Source organism: Neoarius graeffei, chromosome 2 (assembly GCF_027579695.1).
Source record: "Neoarius graeffei isolate fNeoGra1 chromosome 2, fNeoGra1.pri, whole genome shotgun sequence".
NCBI classification, from domain to species: Eukaryota; Metazoa; Chordata; class Actinopteri; order Siluriformes; family Ariidae; genus Neoarius; species Neoarius graeffei.
Window position 1 is genome coordinate 27,477,324 of NC_083570.1, and position 22,446 is coordinate 27,499,769.

Here is a 22,446-nt window from a genome sequence, read left to right on the forward strand (position 1 = left end):
TGGAAGAAGAGGGTGCCTGTCCTATCTGTCCCCAACAGAGAATGCGTGGCGAATTTTGAAATGAAAAATATGACAACAGCAACCTTGTACTGTTGCACACCTTAATACTCATTTGCAGGAAGAATGGGACAAAATAACCCTGAAACACTTCATCACTTAGTGTCTTCAGTACCTAACTATCTTTAAAGGAGAACTTGAGTCATTTTTAAAAACTTACTTTATTTCTTAATTAATGTGTTATTCAATTACGTTTTCGGTTTTAGTAACTTTATATCGTTACTCGTATTGCCAACTATCCATCCATCCATTATCTGTAGTGTATTGGCAACTAATTGCAATAAAAAAATATATATATACTTATCGGCCTGTTCGGTTTTTAGCCATGTTGAATTTAGTTCCTTTGATCCACAGCAGGCATCATTTCACGACGCGCGATCTTCACAAATCTTGTGCGAGAGTTCGAAACATGAAGTGTCAGCGCCGCCATTTTGAAAGCTGTTTTCCAAGCGAAATATTGCACAAAAACGAGTTGAAATGACGATTACTGACTACTTTTTTCAAACTTTCCTGATTGTTATCAAAACAAAACAAAAAAATTCCAGCTTGATCACATCAGCGTTCGAAAGAGGGCGCGTGCGTCTTTTGACAACGTTGGCAAATGTCGGTCACTTTGATTTCCACTGTACATTTTACTTCAGTCCTGCAATGTCTCGCACAGGTCTCAACGAATCTCGTTTACGGCCATCGCTTTGACATATGGACTGATATAATTACATAGCATATTTCAAACCCTCATAACTTGCTATAGCAGAGACAAAATAGCTATCAAAAATGCATTCCTATATTTAATAAAATGAGATGGAATTTAAAAAAAAAATGTGCCTTCAGTTCTCCTTTAAAGTGTTGTGAGAAGGAATAACAAGATTATAAAGTGGGAAATGCTTTACTGTCCCAACTTTTTATGAAATGTGTTGCAAGAATCAATTGGAGTAAGTGCTTAGGTTGGAAAATAAATAGAATTCAGGCAGTAAAACATCAAATAAAATGCTGCTGTATTGTTTTGAGTGCAATACAGGTCAAAGATTAATTTACGAGTTCATTGTTTTCAGTTTTAATATCAATTGGAAAATACTGCCCCAGCTTTTTCCGATTCAAGGTTGCACAGACTGTCATACTTTATTCACTTCAGAAAGGGATGGGTTATACTATATTATACTACTTGAATCCTTTCTCTGCAGAGTTATGACTCATTTAATTAAACAAACAGTATATTTTCTTCAGACAGAGCCACACATTTCCACATACGCCATTATATCATTTGTCTACACAGAATTATAAATTATGTCCCCTCAAATATAAAAAAAAAATTTATTCCCTGTCTGAAACGGTACACCTGATGCACTCATCTTAACATAATGTGACTTCCAGAGCATGAAACAGAGGTGGAGAGAGGGAAAAAATTTTTAAAAAACACGCCATTTTATTCATTCACATCAGTATTTCTAAAATCACTAACCTGCAGGATGGAGACTCAGCTCTGATGCGTCTCAGTCTAACAGAAGTGGACTGAGTGGCCAAGTCTTGGACAAAGAAACATCAATCAAATCTTTTCATCAGAATATGAGATCCAGTTCACAAATTGGAAAAGAAATTCAGTTGGGATTTCTTGTGTTTGTCATTCAGACACTGCTTTGATGTTTAATAGATGACATTTGGCATCACACAATCATTTTTAATATGTTCCTTTATACTTCCTGGGGCTATACTAAAATTGATCCAATACTGGATACCAGACGGCAAGGGGTGGGGGGTTTATTCCGCTCATAAACGTCATCACTACGCTAGCTCCATCTACTGGACATGGGGCCATTTTTCCTTAAGATTGGAATTTTCTACATGCAAAAAAAAAAAAAAATATTTCACTTAAACTTATCCCTCTACCTTTTAACATCCGTTACTGTGGTAAAGATGTCACAATAGCAACTCTGTAACACAAGGTCAGTTAATATGGTCATCTTTTTAAATCAAGTCAACATACTGACTATTTCACATCTCGTTCATCTCTGAACATTAGAATTAGACTGATTCATTGTGGCGTAAATCAGTATAGCCTAGATTACTCAGTAGACACTGACCAATAAATCGGCATGCCAGTATTATTGGCCGATACAAGCCAATTGCAGATAAACCTTGTTAGTGTACAACCCCGATTCCAAAAAAGTTGGGACAAAGTACAAATTGTAAATAAAAACGGAATGCAATAATTTACAAATCTCAAAAACTGATATTGTATTCACAATAGAACATAGACAACATATAAAATGTCGAAAGTGAGACATTTTGAAATTTCATGCCAAATATTGGCTCATTTGAAATTTCATGACAGCAACACATCTCAAAAAAGTTGGGACAGGCGCAATAAGAGGCTGGAAAAGTTAAAGGTACAAAAAAGGAACAGCTGGAGGACCAAATTGCAACTCATTAGGTCAATTGGCAATAGGTCATTAACATGACTGGGTATAAAAAGAGCATCTTGGAGTGGCAGCAGCTCTCAGAAGTAAAGATGAGAAGAGGATCACCAATCCCCCTAATTCTGCGCCGACAAATAGTGGAGCAATATCAGAAAGGAGTTCGACAGTGTAAAATTGCAGAGAGTTTGAACATATCATCTACAGTGTCTGTGAAGATTCTCAGTCATCCAGGTCATGGTAAACTGTGGGTGGTAAAAGAGAGCAACTGGACTTGCTTGAAGATTCTTGAAGACGTTTCACCTCTCATCCGAAAGGCTTCTTCAGTTCTGTCTGACTGGTAGGGAGCATCAGGTATTTATCCTCTCATGGATGAAAAGCTCATCTAAGGTGTTGACTTAAGGTCAGGACTTTGACTTGGTCATTCCAAAACATTAACTTTATTCTTCTTTAACCATTATTTGGTAGAATGACTTGTGTGCTTAGGGTCGTTGTCTTGCTGCATGACCCACCTTCTCTTGAGATTCAGTTCATGGACAGATGTCCTGACATTTTCCTTTAGAATTCTCTGGAATAATTCAGAATTCATTGTTCCATCAATGATGGCAAGCCGTCCTGGCCCAGATGCAGCAAAACAAGCCCAAACCATGATACTACCGCCACCATGTTTCACAGCTGGGAGAAAGGTTTTTTTTTTTTAAATACTAGAATGCAGTGTTTTCTCCAAACACTTTTCATTTAAACCAAAAGGTCTAATCTATCCATAATTTCACCTCCCAACAGCCTTCTGGCTAGCAAACTGTAGTTGGGCAGCAATGTTCTTTTTGGAGAGTAGTAGCTTTCCCCTTGCAACCCTCCCATGCACAGCATTGTTGTTCAGTGTTCTCCTGATGGTGGACTCATGAACATTAGCCAATGTGAGAGAGCCCTTGAGTTACACAGAAGTTACCCTGAGTTCCTTTGTGACCTCATGGACTATTACATGCCTTATTCTTGGAGTGATCTTTGTTGGTCGACCACTCCTGGGGAGGGTAACAATGATCTTAAACGTTCATCATCTCTCTTGCCCCTTTTCCACCAAATCAGTTCCAGGGCTGGTTTGGGGCCAGTGCTTAGTTTGGAATCGGGTTTTCTGTTTCCACTGACAAAGAACTGGCTCCGGGGCCAGAAAAAACGGTTCCAGGCTAGCACCAACTCTCTGCTGGGCCAGAGGAAAGAACTGCTTACGTCAGCGGGGGGCGGAGTTGTTAAGACCAACAACAATAGCAAGACCGCGAAAGGTTGCCATTTTTAAGTGGCGAGAAGCAGCAGCTGTACAAACGCAAAGTCATCCATTATTATTGCTGCTGCTGCTTCTTCTCCGTGTTGTTGCTTCGAGGTTCACGCCAAGGTTTATGCAAACGCAGCGACATAACTGACATATACAGTGACGTAACTGACGTATACAGCGACGTAACTGACGTGGCTCCCCTTAGCACCCCGAGCTATGGAAAAACAAACTGGTTCTCAGCTGGCTCACAAGTTGAACGAGTTGTGCACCAGCCCCGAACCAGCCCTGGAACTGATTTGGTGGAAAAGGGGTATCTGTGGATTGCTGGAGTCCAAACCATATAGAGATGGTTTTGTCACCTTTTCCAGACTGATGAGCATCAACAACTCTTTCTGGGTTCCTCAGAAATCTCCTTTGTTTGTGCATTGATACACTTCCACAAACATGTGAAGATGTGAAGCTCAGACTTTGATAGATCCCTGGTCTTTAAATAAAACAGGGTGCCCACTCACACCTGATTGTCATCCCATTGATTGAAAACACCTGACTCTAATTTCACCTTTAAATTAACTGCTGATCCTAGAGGTTCACATACTTTTGCCACCTCACTGATATGCAATATTTGAACATTTTCCTCAATAAATAAATGACCAAGTATAACAATATTTTTGTCTCATTTGTTTTATTGGGTTTTCTTTATCTACTTTTAGGACTCGTGTGAAAATCTGCTCATGTTTCAGGTCATGTTTATGCATAAACAAATTCTAAAGGGTTCACAAACTTTCAAGCACCACTGTACATATTTGTACAACAAGGAGTTCGAATTCATGAATGTGATTGGTTAGGAGGTGTGCGACTTTTGTACAACATGACAAGTCCATGGGACCCCCAAGGCTTGATTTACAAATTGGGTTGCGAGAGAAACTCACAATCTCCTCTTTTCTTTCATTAATTCCCTTTCCAAATGAATCAGATTTTGTATACTAATATTGCTGCTTGGACTTAAATTCAGACAAACCACATTTAAGTGAATAGGGGACGTTACTTCAGTCTTTTTGTGTCCCAAAGTGGTAACACTAACGGAGCTTTTATTTGAAGCACAGATCACGACAACAGCAGAAAGTTGAAAAGAGAGACAAAGATCATCAGTGTGTTCAGCATAAAATAACTCTTTTTACAGTTCGACTGCTCTGTTTTTCAATCTTTTGGATGTAGAGAAGATACAAGGTGAGTGTGTGAATAATAATGCTGCTCAAGCGGCCACTGCTTCTATAAGCACCAGACCCCAGGCTGTGGATTATTTTTCTATCACAACCTGTAAAAACAGTGCTCCGAGAGCACAATATCCCCCGCTGGCAACTCTGCCATAACTCTGGTAAAATGCGACTGAATTGAACGAAATTGCAATATGCGTATTACTGACATAAAACACAGAATCCTGCCAAGTTTCATGAAATTCCTTCAAAAATTGTGAGAGGAGTTGATTTCAGAAGGTGAGTTCAGACGGATGGACATCGCCACGACATAATCCCCCTTCGACCAGCGGGGGATAAAAATTGAGGGAAGTTGATTTCAGAAAGCAAGCACACCTTGATGAAATTGCCAAAGTACAAGTTTGTTAATAATCAAGGGCATAACTCTGGTAAAATTTGCCCAAATTAAACGAAATTTCAATATGCATATAACTGTCATACAACAAAGACTTTTGCCAAGTTTGGTGAAATTCCTCCACAAATTGTGAGAGGAGTTGATTTCAGAAGAACCTATACCCTCATGAAATTGTCAAAGTACAAGTTATTTAATCAAGGGTCAAAATTCTGGGAAAATTTTCACAAACGAAATTAAAGGGCATGTCACGGGTAAATTCAGGAGCAAGACCAATGCAATTCTCCTATTTTATATTAAACTTTGGTCAAATATCTGTAACAGTCTGCATTCTCTGCAATTTTTTTTTACCTTGCGCAATACCAGAAAAATTCAGTTGAAATCAAGCCATTTGAGGCGAATTGGTACACCTCTGAAAAAACTTGGCATTTGAATTTCCCAGGAAACATTGATTTTAATGACGTCACATGCGGGACGCCTCCCTCTGAATCCTACATCAGCACTGGTTTGTTTATGAGAAAACAACCTGGTGGTTTTCTGCACATTTCTTCAACGTTATCGTGTAATTATTAAAATGGTTAACAGATGTATCGTAGGAGGGTGCAGCAACACCAATCTTGATGGGATTAGTACTCCTCGTTTTCCAAAAAACTGGACAATGAGAGAGAAATGGGAGTGGTTGGTCTACACAGGCTGTGCACTGAAACCGTGCAAAGCTCGCGCAGCCTGCTGGCGCTTCCACAGATAACGTCACGAACCTGGCTCCAGACTCCCTTGGGATTTTTCCAGATGCATTTTGTTATTTAATTTTTTTTCTGCTGTAGACAGATGGCCTTGTGCAAAATTACCCTTCTGGATGAGTGTGTAAAGGGACATACTTTCATAAATTTAAAAAAAAATAAAATAATTGGTCCAGAATATGCCCTTTAAATCATAATATGCGTATTACCGTCATATAACAAGGCCTTTAGCCAAGCTTCGAGAAATTCGTCCAAAAATTGAGAGAGGAGTTGATGTCAGAAGGAAAACACACACATGAAATTACCAAAGTATAATTTTGTTAATCAAGGGCTGTAAACTCTGGTAAAAATGTGACCCAATTGAATGAAATTACAATACACGTATTACCGACATATAACAAAGAATCCTGTTAAGTTTCATGAAATTCCTCCAAAAATTGTGAGAGGAGTTGATTTCAGAAGGTGAGCACCCTTCCTGGGACGGATGGACAGATGGACGGACGCCATGCCTTTCGACCAGCGAGGGATAAAAACACTTCCCATTAGTCAGTGCAAAGAACATTCTTTTGGTTTTTAATCACTTACGCTACTTGTGTTTCTGACCTAATAAAATGTTTAAATGTTACAATCATTCCGATATTATAAATCGGACATTTGAGAAAGAAATGTAGAGTATTCAAGGCTTGGGGTAGCAGAAAATTCATCACGTCCATTTGGGATCAGTCGCCCAAACCCCTATAGCATAGTTGATACCTTTTAAAAGTATACAACTAGAAACAGAAAAAAAGTCTTTAACTTGCCTATGAGTTCAGTGGGATTCTTCTGTATGAAGTGCTCACATATCCTGATGAACGTCTCAGTCGTCTCGACGGCGGGACATTCCCCATGGCTGCATTAGAAAACAATAATGCCTTACTGCATATAATGATACGATTTCTTTCCAGTCAAAGAAACACAGGTGAATGGCACAAAGAATTTCATACCGATACAGCAATGGTTTTCTTGAAAAGTAGGTCAGTATGTACTTTTTTTTTTTTAATTCTGTTACAGTAGTGGTAGGCATGGGACGACTGACTGTAGAAGTGCCCGAAGGTTTAAATGTCTGTTGGAAAGCATGGCACATGCGGTTTTAAGATCAACACAAGTGTGTTATATTTCAAAATGTGTTTCCTTTTTGTATCCTAGACAATTCTTAACCAATAGAAACCAGGCATCTGACTTCAGAAACATGTTTCTCTGATGCCTCTTGTCCATGCTGCTGAACAGTGAGCATCTTAGCTCGTGAAATATGATCGGAGGTTTACATTAAATTTTTAAAAGTGCATCACGGTGACTTCACTATATAAGAATTCAAGGATCAATAAATATCTCCGCCGCTGTTCACTACAAGGCACGTGCAGGTTTCATTACATGCAAAAAACTTGTTACGCTTATTCCCACTCCTGACTTCAGCTTTGCAGCATTCCTGACAACAACAGGTCTGGCCACGCCTTCTTCATTTCCTCATCAAAGCCACAGGCAATACTGTCATCGATGGGTCATAGTTTGAGGGAACGATATGACAATGGCATGTTCCACACAATCTCACATCTCTAAGGTGGTGTTTACATTAGACCGTATCCGTATCGTTTTCGTTGCAGATGCACTGTCCGTGCACATTAAAACGCCGGAAAACGACTCCACAGGCGGAACAGTTTGAATCCGCCAGGGCCCACGTATTCAACCCAGTACGTATCTGATCCGGTGCTGTGTAAACATTGAGGAACGAGGATACGCAGTGCTGAGCTCTAGCTGACGTCGTCATTGGACAACGTCACTGTGACATCCACCTTCCTGATTCGCTGGCGTTGGTCATGCCACGTTGGTCATGTGAATGAGCAATACAGGAAGTGTGTTGAGGAAGTCATTAAGTGAATGAGCAATACAGGAAGTGTGTTGGTTACCGTAGCACTAAATAGTCTTGTTGTAATCGCAAAAAACGGCCGTTCTGCGAGGTGAAGAGTGTACCGAACACTGTTAGATCCTTCTAGCATAAACACGAAGGCCATACACGGTGTAAAAAAGGCGTCATTGTAGTACCAGTACCGCCGATAACAGACTGGCATACTTCATTTTTTACAACGACATCCTTCCACTTGCAAGTGGTGAGTGACTTGCGCATGCCCGATATGCACTGGGATCATGTGACGTGCCGTCTAATTAGTCATGTGATTAGCGTATCCGTGTATTGGCGTTGCTGTGTGCACGGGGAACGGTTTTGTTGCGGGCACAGAAATTTTGTGTGTGTACGCGAATCGTTTTAAAAACGTTAATCTGATGATCCGCTGATTCGAAATAATGTAAACAGGGCCTAAGTAGTGGGAACCATTACCCACCATTATAAAGTTTATTATATTTTGTTTAATCCAAATAACTCAAAAACAAGTAGGACTATACATTACCTTAGCATGGAGCCATTATGTTCTGTGAGTGAAAAGTTCAGGAATAAAAAGCTCCATCGTATTTTTTATACTTATACGGAAGCTGCAAGAGGCCCTTCATATAATCTTTTTGTATTCACCTTGTTATCCCGAGATAACGACATAATTAATTCAGGATCTCGAGAAAACAACACAACTAATTCGAGATCTCGAGAAAACAAAACCGTTATTTCGAGATCTCGAGAAAACAAAATTATTTCATGATCTCAGCTGGATCACTGTATCTCCGTCGGTAGAGACGTAGCCGGGCCAGTCTTCTGCGGAGGTGCCGCGGACTAATTTTGAAATTATCCCTTATTAAAAGACTTAATGCAATCTCTCCCTGTGTCAACTCCTGATCAAAATATTGCCTTATTAGGTGATCGATTATTCCAGACATTCTAATGACCAAAGTGGCGTCTATACAGAATGAGAAATAGCCCCAAAGTCAGCATATCACAAGTCTCTTGGCGCACCTGAATGAACCATTTCTCAGCTGTTTACTCGAGAAAATAAAATTATTTCATGATCTCGAGATCACGGAATAATTGTCTTGTTTTCTCGAGATCTCGAAATAGCGGTTTTGATTTCTCGAAATCTCGAATTAGTTGTGTTGTTTTCTCAAGATCCTGAATTAATTATGTCGTTATCTCGGGATAACAAGGTGAATAAAAAAAAGGATTATATGAAGGGCCTCTCTTGGCTTCCGTATACTTAAGAGGACACAGGATGAAAAAAAAAATCAGTACCCTATGGGTATATGTGGCTACTGCTTATAAATAAAAACTGGTTTCTGATCCCATGTCCATACAGTAAATATCACATATACACGCTATCAATTCTACTCGCCTCATCTCTTGCAAGCATCACCAAGCTGTGAGCAGCATCAGGGCTTGGAGTATTTTGGTTACCAATTTTGTTGACTGCGTTTTGTCAAAATACAGTGCTGTGAACTAGATCTATTTTCAAAATAGTAAGAAAGCACTTGTTCTTAGAAGCATTATTGAGTACGAATGAGCACATTTTGTTTCACAAGTGGAGTGTAATGACTCTAAAAGAAATAATCCCTGGAAAGGGCTCAATTATCCCCCGAAGGAGCTGATTTATTCCCACATGGGACTTTTGTAATTGCAAACCGAGCAGATCGCTCAAAAGATTCCAACGTTGTCTTCGCTGCCTTCTTGAATTTTTGTGAAATGGCTGGAATTCTTGGCGTAAATATCTGCCAAAAAGCTAAAAAACACTTAGAAAACCTTTCGTTTGACCTTTCAGAAGCTGTGATAATCAAAAGGTAAATTTTCTTCAAATAAACACCACTTACTTGATTATCGAATCAGCAGCCTTGGCGAACCACGAGGTGAATTTCATTTATCTTTTTATCTGCTGATTATCTTCCGATACTACGAAGTTAGAACAAGGTTTCTTTTATTTCGTTTCTGGTTCCGAAGTTTATCAAGAAGTAGAACGGGTAATCGAACTTGATCAGGGTAAGTGCTGATTGGTTATGAAGTTTCGCTACTGTTACACTCATTCTTGTGTACCTTTGATAACACGAGATCAACAGTTCGTATTGCGAGATCACGATTCGCTGTTCTGGTGATTGCAATGCTGATGCGCTATTGTTACACTCATTCTTACAGCACGATGACATTAGTGGCTTCGCCTCTACGAGGCAGTAGCCACAAACAGGTCTGAGAACCCCTCCTATAGAGTATATCCAGTGCTGAAGCATACCCTTTACACTGAAGCTTGATGTATTTGATCCCTTCTTTTTCGATATCTGTTCGGTCATAAAAGCGTGTTGTGTTCGTCAGATCAACCAGCAAGCCCATCTTGACCTGTGGACAAGAAAAAAGGAGAATTTTTTTTAATGCTGTGTAACATTTAACACAGACTCCCATGTGCACATCGTCTCTTTAAACATGCTACAAAACATCCAAAGAAGATTATGCATATAGGTGACACTAGGTTATACAGTTACTTCATAGTGCTGATGAATTCTCAAATCTGATTGGTCAGAAGGTTTTGGCAGCTCTGAGAGAAATCCTCACAGGTTTACACTGATGCCCTCGTTCTCACACATCTTCATTTCTACACATCTTCATTTCTCATTTGAACATCGCTTTCAAAGCAATTTGAACAACACGTGCTGCACAAATCTAACAATAAACCGATTAGGGTATCACACACTACTGTATAACTGTTTATATGGCAAAGTCTTCTGTTCAGAGAAGTTTAACACTGATGGAAGGAGTAACTTTTCCTTTTCCATACAGTATGTTGTTTTTTTATTTTTTTCAGCATGTTTTTTGTCTTAAGTTCAAGAGAAAGAAAAAAAAGAGAGCGGCTCGTGAAGGAACGACTGTTTACTGCTATTAAACTGGAAATGGTAACAGGAACTAACTTGTTTACAAGTATGATGTACCATTCTTTAATAACAAGTAGAGCTCAACGCCAAAAATATAAATTTCAAACATGTAGGAACCTACTGAAGACAAAGTATTTCTGACATTTGACGTTGCTGCGACCTTGACCCTATTTGAATCAAATCCAAAAACTAATCAGCTCGTCTACTGGTTATGACGATAATTCCATCCTACTAACATTCAACCTTGTGTTTCTGAGATATCACTCTCTTGATTGTACAACCTGAACACACAATGCCACCGCCACCTATTGGCAGAAGCATGGAAATTCTAACAGTTGACAAACTGCTGTGACGCACAGTGGTGCTTGAAAGTTTGTGAACCCTTTAGAATTTTCTAGATTTCTGCATAAATATGACCTAAAACATCATCAGATTTTCCCACAAGTCCTAAAAGTAGATAAAGAGAACCCAGTTAAACAAATGAGACAAAAATATTACACTTGTTCACTTATTTATTGAGGAAAATGATTCAATATTACATATCTGTGAGTGGCAAAAGTATGTGAACCTTTGCTTTCAGTATCTGCTGTGACCCCCTTGTGCAGCAATAACTGCAACTAAACGTTTCCAGTAACTGTTGATCAGTCCTGTACACCGGCTTGGAGGAATTTTAGCCCATTCCTCCGTACAGAACAGCTTCAACTCTGGGATGTTGGTGGGTTTCCTCACATGAACTGCTCGCTTCAGGTCCTTCCACAACATTGCGATTGGATTAAGGTCAGGACTTTGACTTGGCCATTCCAAAATATTAACTTTATTCTTCTTTAACCATTCTTTGGTAGAACGACTGGTGTGCTTAGGGTCGTTGTCTTGCTGTATGACCCACCTTCTCTTGAGATTCAGTTCATGGACAGATGTCCTGATATTTTCCTTTAGAATTCGCTGGTATAATTCAGAATTCATTGTTCCATCAATGATGGCAAGCCATCCTGGCCCAGATGCAGCAAAACAGGCCCGAACCATGATACTACCACCACCATGTTTCACAGATGGGATAAGGTTCTTATGCTGGAATGCAGTGTTTTCCTTTCTCCAAACATAACGCTTCTTATTTAAAGCGAAAAGTTCTATTTTGGTTTCATCCGTCCACAAAACATTTTTCCAATAGCCTTCTGGCTTGTCCACATGATCTTTAGCAAACTGCAGACGAGCAGCAATGTTCTTTTTGGAGAGCAGTGGCTTTCTCCTTGCAACCCTGCCATGCACACCAGTGTTGTTCAGTGTTCTCTTGATGGTGGACTCATGAACATTGGCTAATGTGAGAGAGGCCTTCAGTTGCTTAGAAGTTACCCTGGGGTCCTGTGTGACCTTGTTGACTATTACACGCCTTGCTCTTGGAGTGATCTTTGTTGGTCGACCGCTCCTGGGGAGGGTAACAATGGTCTTCAATTTCCTCCATTTGTACACAATCTGTCTGACTGTGGACTGGCGGAGTCCAAACTCTTTAGAGATGGTTTTGTAACTTTTTCCAGCCTGATGAGCATCAACCACGCTTTTTCTGAGGTCCTCAGAAATCTCCTTTGTTCGTACCATGATACACTTCCACAAACATGTGTTGTGAAGATCAGACTTTGATAGATCCCTGTTCTTTAAATAAAACAGGGTGCCCACTCACACCTGATTGTCATCCCATTGATTGAAAACACCTGACTCTAATTTCACCTTCAAATTAACTGCTAATCCTAGAGGTTCACATACTTTTGCCACTCACAGATATATAATATTGGATCATTTTCCTCAATAAATAAGTGAACAAGTGTAATATTTTTGTCTCATTTGTTTAACTGGGTTCTCTTTATCTACTTTTAGGACATGTGTGAAACACTGGAACAACAACAAAACTCTTCAAGTGCTGTTATCGGAAAAATAATCAACTCCAGGGTAGTCGCATGACCTCTGCTTCAAGTCATGCAGCATTCACCACCCTGACCTCTTGATTACGCCATTACCAGACAGTGTGACCTTAAAGACACCAGAGTCACCAAATCTACGTGTGGTGCTGAGTGCTGGACGGACCACCGTCTCATTTTGTCCAAAATCAACATCTTCATCAAGCCAAAGAGGAGACCTCAAGGAAAAAAGATCACCAAGAGGCTGAATGTCACAAAGTTGAAAAGTCCAGAAACTGCAACCCACCTAGCTGACAAAATAAATGCCAACCTTGCCAACTTCAATCAAACAGGTGACGCAGAGAAGGACTGGCAGACATTTTTGGAACAAGTATATGAGGCCTCACTTGAGACACTTGGACTGAAAACCCGTAAACACCAAGATTGGTTTGACGAAAATGAAGAAATTCAGGTTCTCCTAAATGAAAAACAGCGTTTGTATAAGGCTGTAACAGACAATCCGAGTTCAGCCTCAAAGAAAGCGGCATTTAACAACATACATCGTACTATTCAAACAAAGCTTAGGCAAATGCAGGATTCTTGGCTAGCAGAAAAGGCTGAAGAGCTACAACGCCCTGCAGATAAACATGATATGAAAGGGTTCTACGATGCAAATCGCAAGCTACATGCAGTGGAAAGAAGGCGCCTCTGCAAGCAGAGAGCTGCGGAAAACGTAGCAGTTGATCCCTGCACTTGTAGCTTATGTGGCAGATCTTTTCGAGCAAAAATTGGGCTGATTAGCCACACAAATAGAAATTGTGGTCATCATCGACTGCGATGGACGAACAACAACTCCCACCCTGTCCTTGATTATTTTCTAAGACTGTAACAATACGCTCTGGTCATGATTCAATTCACGATACTGGCTTCACATTTCAATCCAATCGATTCACTTTGAATGCAGGGGGGTTCTGAAAAATATTCTCCACTTTTTTTCTTTGAAAAATAAAGTCAGATAAGTATTCTTCACTTTTTCTCAGTCTGTATTTTTTTTTCTTCGTTACTGACTTATCAAAATGGACTTAATACAGGTTTGTACCAACCAAACAGGCAAATTCAAATATATGTGTACAGATACAGCTAGGCCTCTCCATTACACATAAAATTTGGGCTCCACTCCAGTCTCTAAAAAGAAAGGAGCACAAACTGCTAAAAAAGTTAATGCCTTCTTGTTTTATCTAGCATTAACTTTTTTCAGCAGTTTGTGCTACAGTAGTTCTTCTGTGGGATTAAACCATATGGACTAGACTTCGACACCCATGACCCTGTCGCCGGTTCACTGGTTGTCCTTCCTCGGACCACTTTTGGTAGGCACTGTGAAAACACCCCACAAGATGTGCCATTTTGGAGATGCTCAGACCCAGTCATCTAGCCATCACAATTTGGCCCTTGTCAAAGTCGCTCAGATCCTTACAACTTGCCCATTTTTCCTGCTTCCAACACATCAACTTCAAGAACTGACCGTTCTCTTCTTGCTGTCTAATGTATCCCACCCCACAACAGGTGGCTTTGTAATGAGATAATCTATGTTCTTCACATCACCTGTCAGCGGTCGTAATGTTATGGTTGAAGAAAAGGAAGCCTTTATTTGTTACATGCACACTTCAAGCACAGCGAGATTCAGCCTCTGCATTTAACCCATCTGAAGCCGTGAACACATGCGCACACACACCCAGAGCAGTGGGCAGCCACACTACAGCACTCAGGGAGCACTCAGGGAGCAGTCAGGGGTTAGGTACCTTGCTCAAGGGCACTTCAGCCCAAGGCCACCCCATGTTAACCTAACTGCATGTCTTTGGACTGTGGGGGAAACCGGAGCACCCGGAGGAAACTCACGCTGACACGGGGAGAACATGCAAACTCCACACAGAAATGCCCCCACCAGCTGCTGGGCTCGAACCCAGAACGTTCTTGCTGTAAGGTGACAGTGCTAACCACTACACCACTGTGCCGTGACTGATTGGTGTACATTCTCTATACACTCTATGGGATATGCAGACTGGGACCTCTGGTGTTCAAACGGTGCAGCTGCATTTTTTGCATACGTAACAGAACGGTGATTCCCACAATGTGAATCACACATTTCCACAACACACACGGTCACACCCATATTATTTTCCTCGAACAGCATGCCCTTCAATACTTTTGCAGACACATACCTTCAAACTTTTAAGGTAATTGGACAGCATGCTCGGATGGAACCTGTTCTCCTCCGGGACCATGTCGTCGTATCTGGGACCCAACATGGTTTTCATTGGTAAGAATTTGCCTGCATAATAAAAACAGAGAGCAACGTTTCAAGAAGGAACTAAAAGAAATAATTCAACTATATATATATATTTATTTATTTTTTAATTTCTACTATAAACTATGGCTCTGTATTAGAAATATCTCTGCAGCACTGATATGTCAGAAAATCATTACCGGTATGTGCCTCAACAATGTTGTTTTACTCCAATAACAGATTTGCATCTAACCCAAAATCTTATCAAATAGAAGATTTAAGGTTAGTCCTGGATGCAAATGACTAAAAGCTGTAAAAGATGAAGCTGGACAAAAAAAAAAAAAGTTTAGAAACCTGCCTTCCAGGCCAGAATGTATGTTTTGTATTTGGATTGGCCTCTCGTCAGTCATTTTATACACACCCACAACGCCCCCTTCACATCTTCATTAATCATCATCAGGAGAATTGCATGTTTATAGAGTTGTAACAAGGCTTTCGAGTCTGAGTGTGCTTGAGGAAAAAGTACTGTTTTTCACCAAACTTCGTACTTGTTGAATAATTTGTCTTGTCCAGATATACCTGTCTGATTTTCCATGCAGATTTGGAGAAAAAAAAAAAGCTGTTTGACTGATGTATTTAGTTTACCACTGACCCTTCTCATATCACAAAAGGAAAAAGCCCTTCTTCTTTGACCAGCCCTTCTTCGACCACTCTGACACCATTTTGTGAATGAAGTGGATGTTTTATCACTAGCTATGTTTACATACAAAACTTCTTATATCCAGATGAGAATAAATTCATTTCGAACATATTGCCTGCATGAAAGCAGCTAGATGTGCATGTTTATATGTCCCAAGCGTAGTCAGAATGGAGTTTCTGATCCGCACACAATCCTGCAAAGCTGGTTCGCTCCGTAAAGATAGACATGTTGTGTATTTCAGCCGAACTTGTGTTTCTTTTACCATTTTATTTAAGTAACAGTTGAAAAACTTTCTCCTCATTAAAAGGTACTGAACCTAAGAAAGCGAGCACAGGATATTTTGTTTCAAAATACCATCCCAAAGCCATAACTTTGCTCCCTAGGACTGGTACAATACAGTCGTCCTGTATAAATGTACCGATGTTGAACGTAGAGACAACTTCAGAATGACACAAGTGCCATTCGTTAAGTTATGCTCAATCACAGAGGGCTAGCTATACGGCACCAGACGATGCGACACTTACATGACATCATCGCCGCATGAAGGTGTACTGAACACAAACAGAAGGGTCCAGGTGTAGAAGGCAAGCTGAATGATGGTTTACATTACATTACATTTCATAGACACTCTTATCCAGAGTGACGTACACATGACTAATCAAAAGGTCTACACCACCTCTTTCAATCTATTTATTGAGAATGTAGTATAGTGGTTAGCACTGTAGTGTAGTGGTTAGCACTGTCGCCTCACTATAAGATTAAGAAGGTTCTGGGTTCGAACCCAGCGGCCGACGAGGGCCTTTCTGTGTGGAGTTTGCATGTTCTCCGTGTCTGCGTGGGTTTCCTCCCACAGTCCAAAGATATGCAGGTTAGATTAATTGGTGGCTCTAAATTGACCATGAGCGTGAATGGTTGTTTGTGTGTCAGCCCTGCGATGAGCTGGCGACTTGTCCAGGGTGTACCCTGCCTCTCGCCCATGGTCAGCTGGGATAGGCTCCAGCTTAACCTCCTGCAAGGGATAAGTGGTTACAGAAAAAAACAAACATTAAATTTTTAATCAGAATGGGACATTACATTCTGATCAAGCTGTTTACAGGAAGAAATTTCATTCCAATCTAGCTGGAATCTAATTCTTAATGTCTATGTAGCTGCTGAGGTCGGCGATTTAATCCACTATTGAAAACTTTTAGTCACGCCCCTACGAGGCTGTGATTGGCTGGAAAAACAAGGGGGAGGAGACAGAAATGGCACTTCTTTTGAGGAAGAGGAGTGGTTTCGGGGATAAACTGCGATTGTTGACGCTATGCTAAACATTTTTAATTATTGATTGATTAAAAGATTTAAAAGACGACTTGATGGTGTTTTTTTTTTTTAAAGATAAACTGTCGAACTGTGAATCCCACGACAGTTATCAATTACACAGATTTGTTAATTCAGTCATTTGTTTTACGTCTGACGTCACGACTCTACCAGCAATGCTTACGTAATTTTATTATTATCATTATTATTATTATTATTATTAATTATAACTCGTGCTTGTTTTGGGGACATTTTAATGCAACATCGCTCATGAGCCTGTCAATTAGTAGCTAGCTCAGGCTTGTAGTGCGGGGAAGCTAAGCTAAACGCTTATCTGGCTAACATGCTAACAGTGAAACTACTCTGTGCTGTGCATTCCCGTTGTTATGGTGTGATTTTTTTAAGACAGACAAAAATGTTCTTCCTGTGATAAAAACCTAGCTAGCTCTCAGCAGAGCTGTGCTAATATATGAGATAGTAAGCTTGGTGTGATGTACTGGACTGGGTAGCTAAACTAAACACAACAGACGCTCACCAGCTACAGGTTGTCCTCTCCGAGGACAGTTTAGCCATCGAGGAGGTGGTCCCCCATGCGCCATGGTGTCTAACAGAAAAGAAGTTGCTGTCTGTGTGTTATCTTTCTGCCTCCGGGCTAACTGAGCACTCTTGTTTGGGGTCCTCAGGAAATGAGCCCTCAAGCGCGGGGCTGCTGCTCGACTCCGAATTACAGCTCACACCGTTTTAGCGTCCACCGTTTAGCCACCAGTCCATGCTTCTAGCTGTTTTTTTCCTCCTAAACCAATGTTTTGAAACAAAATAAATAAACAAACACCATGGGCATCATACACTCAAGCACCCATAATCCCAAACTACAATGTGAGCTCGACATGGAATCGACACAGCAGATGATTCGAATCTTTTAGGAGTCGACACGTTTAGCGGTTTGAATGAAGCAGAAGGGTCACGTGGTTTATGTTGATGCAAAATAAGAGAAATGTGTGGAAGCTCGTTTCCGCCACCATAATAAATAATGAGACGGTTTCTCAGAATAATTACTTAATATCTCGTAATAATGACAATTTTCTCATAATTATTATTTTCAGTCTCATAAGAATGACTATCTCATAGTTCTGACTTTTAGCTTCTTCTACTTCCAGAAAAGTTCAGGCCACCTTCTGGCCTGAACTTATACATCGAACTTATACATGGTGCAGGTTAATTATCAAAATGCATGTGCAGGTTTAAAATCAGCCAATATCTCATCTCATCTCATTATCTCTAGCCGCTTTATCTTGTTCTACAGGGTCGCAGGCAAGCTGGAGCCTATCCCAGCTGACTACGGGCGAAAGGGGGGGTACACCCTGGACAAGTCGCCAGGTCATTACAGGGCTGACACATAGACACAGACAACCATTCACACTCACATTCACACCTATGGTCAATTTAGAGTCACCAGTTAACCTAACCTGCATGTCTTTGGACTGTGGGGGAAACCGGAGCACCCGGAGGAAACCCACGCAGACATGGGGAGAACATGCAAACTCCGCACAGAAAGGCCCTCGCCGGCCACGGGGCTCAAACCCGGACCTTGTTGCTGTGAGGCGACAGTGCTAACCACTACACCACCGTGCCGCCCATCAGCCAATATATACAAATAGAAACATTTAAAATTAGTTTTAACAGCGTAGGATCATGCTCTGCAGCTCATTCTTGAAGGTGTAAACTGAGGTGCAGGCCATAGTAGATGATGGCAGGTTGTTCCACAGTCGGCTTGTATCAGGAAAGAATGAATGCTGATAAATCTGGGTCTGTGTGAATGGTATAAGGAACCGTTGATTGTGCCCTCAGCCCTGCGATAACCTGGCGACTTGTCCAGGGTGTACCCCGCATCTCACCTATAGTCAACTGGGATAGGTTCCAGCTTGCCTGCGACCCTGTAGAACAGGATCAGTGGCGACAGATAATGGATGGACAATCATGCCCTCTTGTTATAGAAGCAGTTGGGATCAGATACGTTGTTCGTATAGCTGCTTGGTTGTTAACTATCCTATACAACCCCAATTCCAAAAAAGTTGGGATGCTGTGTAAACTGTAAATAAAAACAGAATGCAGTAATTTGCAAATCATGGAAAGTCTATATTTCATTGAAAATAGTACAAAGACAACATATCAGATGTTGAAACTGAGAAATTTTATTGTTTTTTGAAAAATATATTCTCATTTTGAATTTGATGTCAGCATCACATTAAAAAAAAAATTGGGACAGGGGGATGTTTACCACTGTGGTGCATCACCTCGAAATGTTGTCACATTCTTGCCTGATATACAGTTTCAGTTGCTCAACACTTTGGGGTCTGCTTTGTTGTATTTTGCACTTCATAATGTGACAAATGTTTTAAATGCAAGACAGGTCTGGACTGCAGGCAGGCCAGTTTAGCACCCAGACTCTTTTACTACAGAGCTATGCAGTTTTAATATGTGCAGAAAGTGGTTTGGCATTGTCTTGCTGAAAGAAGGAAGGCCTTCCCTGAAAAAGATTTTGTCTGGATGGCAGCATATTGCTCTGAAACATGTATATATCATTCAGCATTCATGATGCCTTCCCAGATGTACAAGCTACCCATGTCATGTGCACCCTCATACCATAACACATGCTGGCTTTGGAACTGTGCACTGATAACAAGCCGGATGGTCCCTCTCCTCTTTAGCCTGGAGGACGTGGGGTCCATAATTTCTAAAAAAAAAAAAAATTCTACTTTTGATTTGTCAGACCTCAGGACAATTTTCCACTTCACCTCAGCCCATCGTACAAGAGCTCGGGCCCAAAGAAGGTGGTGGTGTTTCTGGATATTGTTTTTATCTGGGTTTAACTTGCATTTCTGGATGCAGTAATGAACTGTTTTCACAGACGATGGTTTTCTGAAGTGTTCCTGAGCCCATACAGTGATTTCCACGACAGACACGTGTCTGCTTTTAATGCAGTGTCTCCTGAGGGCCTGAAGATCCCAGGCATCCAATGTCAGTTTTCAGCCTTGTCTCTTGCATACAGAGATTTCTCCAGATTCTCTGAATCTTTTAAAGATATTATCTACCATAGATGACATGATCCCCAAATTCTTTGCAATTTTACATTGAGGAACATTATTCTTAAATTGTTGCACTGTTTGCCCATGCAGTCTTTCACAGAGCGGTGAACCCCGCCCCATCTTTACTTCTGAGAGACTCCGCCTCTCTGGGATGCTCTTTTTATACCCAATCATGTTACTGGCCTGTTGCCAATTAACCAAATTAGTTTTTTTTTTTTAGCATTACACAACTTTATCAGTCTTTTGTTGCCCCTGTCCCAACTTTTTTGAAATGTGTTGCTGACATGAAATTCAAAATGAGCATATATTTTTCAAAAAACAATAAAATTTCTCAGTTTCAACATTTGATACATTTTCTTTGTACTATTTTCAATGAAATATAGGGCTTCTATGATTTGCAAATCTTCACATTCTGTTTTTATTTACGTTTTACACAATGTCCCAACTTTTTTGGAATTGGGGTTGTACATCATTACCTCACCTGCTACAGAGTAAGTAGGGTGAGGTATTGTTTTCAGTAAGGTTTTTTTGTTAACGATATTACGGGAAATCGGCTGGATCAATCTTCATGAAACTTTCAGGATAGATGGGCATTGGTCTCAAATAGAACCTCCAACATTTTGAGGGTCATCCGGTCAAGGTCACCAAAAAGGTCAAAATCGTTTTTGTTGTGGCTATTGCCTCATACATCATCGTGCTGTAAGAATGTAACAATTGCACACTGTGCATGCACATACACGTGTTCCAATTAAAATGGCCGGTGAGTGTATACAATTCAGTTCACCATTCGAAATAAATGGACCAGACTAAAGAAATTGCTTTCAGACATCCATCCATCCATTATCTGTAGCCACTTATCCTGTTCTACAGGGTCGCAGGCAAGCTGGAACCTATCCCAGCTGACTATGGGCGAGAAGCGGGGTACACCCTGGACAAGTCGCCAGGTTATGGCTGACACAGAGACAAACAACCATTCACACCTACGGTCAATTTAGAGTCACCAGTTAACCTAACCTGCATGTCTTTGGACTGTGGGGGAAACCGGAGCACCCAGAGGAAACCCATGCAGACACAGGGAGAACACGCAAACTCCACACAGAAAGGCCCTCGCCGGCCGCTAGGCTCGACCCCAGGACCTTCTTGTTGTGAGGCGACAGTGCTAACCACTACACCACCATGCTGCCCCGCTTTCAGACATGTTTATGCTTATTACAGAGGGAAAGTGCATTCCACTGAGCTCTAGCGCTGGGCCATTTCTGGGAAATAAGAGTTTGGGTCATGGCAACAGCTTGTGTATGTCAGCCTCAGTTTGGAGGTTTCAGCTTTGAAAACTGTAAGCGGTAAGAGTAGAATAATATAAAGTACATATACTTGGTATATTTTACTTCTGTATGTTTTAAATTGTTCATTTTTGGATTACACTTCATTTTTGTGGCTACTGTCTCATATATGCTATATTTACTGTATGGACATGGTATCAGAAAGCAGCCACATGTACCCATAGGGTACCTATTTTTTTTCGCCATATCTTCCTTCATATTCATCATAAGTGCTATGAGGCAAGGTTTGTTTTGCCTGGCAACACTTGTTATTAACTTGTTTACTGTTTGCCGTTCCTGTAGGGTTTGCCACTGAAGCTGATGTAGTAAACTAGTGACGCTGGTAGTCTGGTGGTAATCACTAGTCACAAACCTGGCTGCACGGTGTTATACCATTTCGAGGTTGTGGATATTGTTGGCTGTGTGGGGGTCCCATATTATACTGGCATATTCCATCTGTGGTCTTACGAGGGTCTTATAGCAGAGGTCCTTGGTCTTCCGTGGAGACTGGTATAAGTTCCTTTGCAGTTAGGCCCTGGTGGAGTTTACCTTCCTCACTACCTGATTAATGTGATTGTTCCACCTTTGGTTGTGTTGTATGCTCACCCCCAGGTATTTAGCAGACTGTACCTCCTCCAACACATGCCCATGAATGGTGTATGGTAAACTCACTGGCTGTCTCTTGTTGGTAACATGGATGACCTGGCACTTTTCTGGATGGAACTTCATCAACCAGTCAGCTTCCCATACTTGGAGGGCCTCCAGATCTTCTTGGAGTAATGCTGCATCTTCTGATGTACTTATCTGTCTATAAAGGATGCAGTCATCTGCAAACAGCCGTACTGATGAGTTTCTCCTAATGTAGCTTGGCAGATCATTGATGTATAGAAGGAAGAGTGTCGGGCCGAGGACACTGCCCTGAGGGACACTGGAATGAACAGGTACAATATTATCTTATT

General features: G+C 40.8%; 1 protein-coding gene across 1 annotated transcript in view; it reads right to left on the reverse strand.

Annotated features, from left to right (window-relative positions):
• rngtt (RNA guanylyltransferase and 5'-phosphatase) overlaps nucleotides 1-17,990 on the reverse strand; it is a 298,354-nt gene extending 280,364 nt beyond the window's left edge. The window contains exons 1-4 of the mRNA XM_060914040.1: nucleotides 17,618-17,990; nucleotides 15,019-15,128; nucleotides 10,277-10,380; nucleotides 6,884-6,972 (exon numbers count right to left, since the gene is read on the reverse strand). Coding sequence (XP_060770023.1) covers nucleotides 6,884-6,972; nucleotides 10,277-10,380; nucleotides 15,019-15,128; nucleotides 17,618-17,681 — 367 coding nt within the window. The 5' untranslated portion in view covers nucleotides 17,682-17,990. The remainder of the gene's footprint in view (nucleotides 1-6,883; nucleotides 6,973-10,276; nucleotides 10,381-15,018; nucleotides 15,129-17,617) is intronic.
• Nucleotides 17,991-22,446: the final 4,456 nt, after the last annotated feature.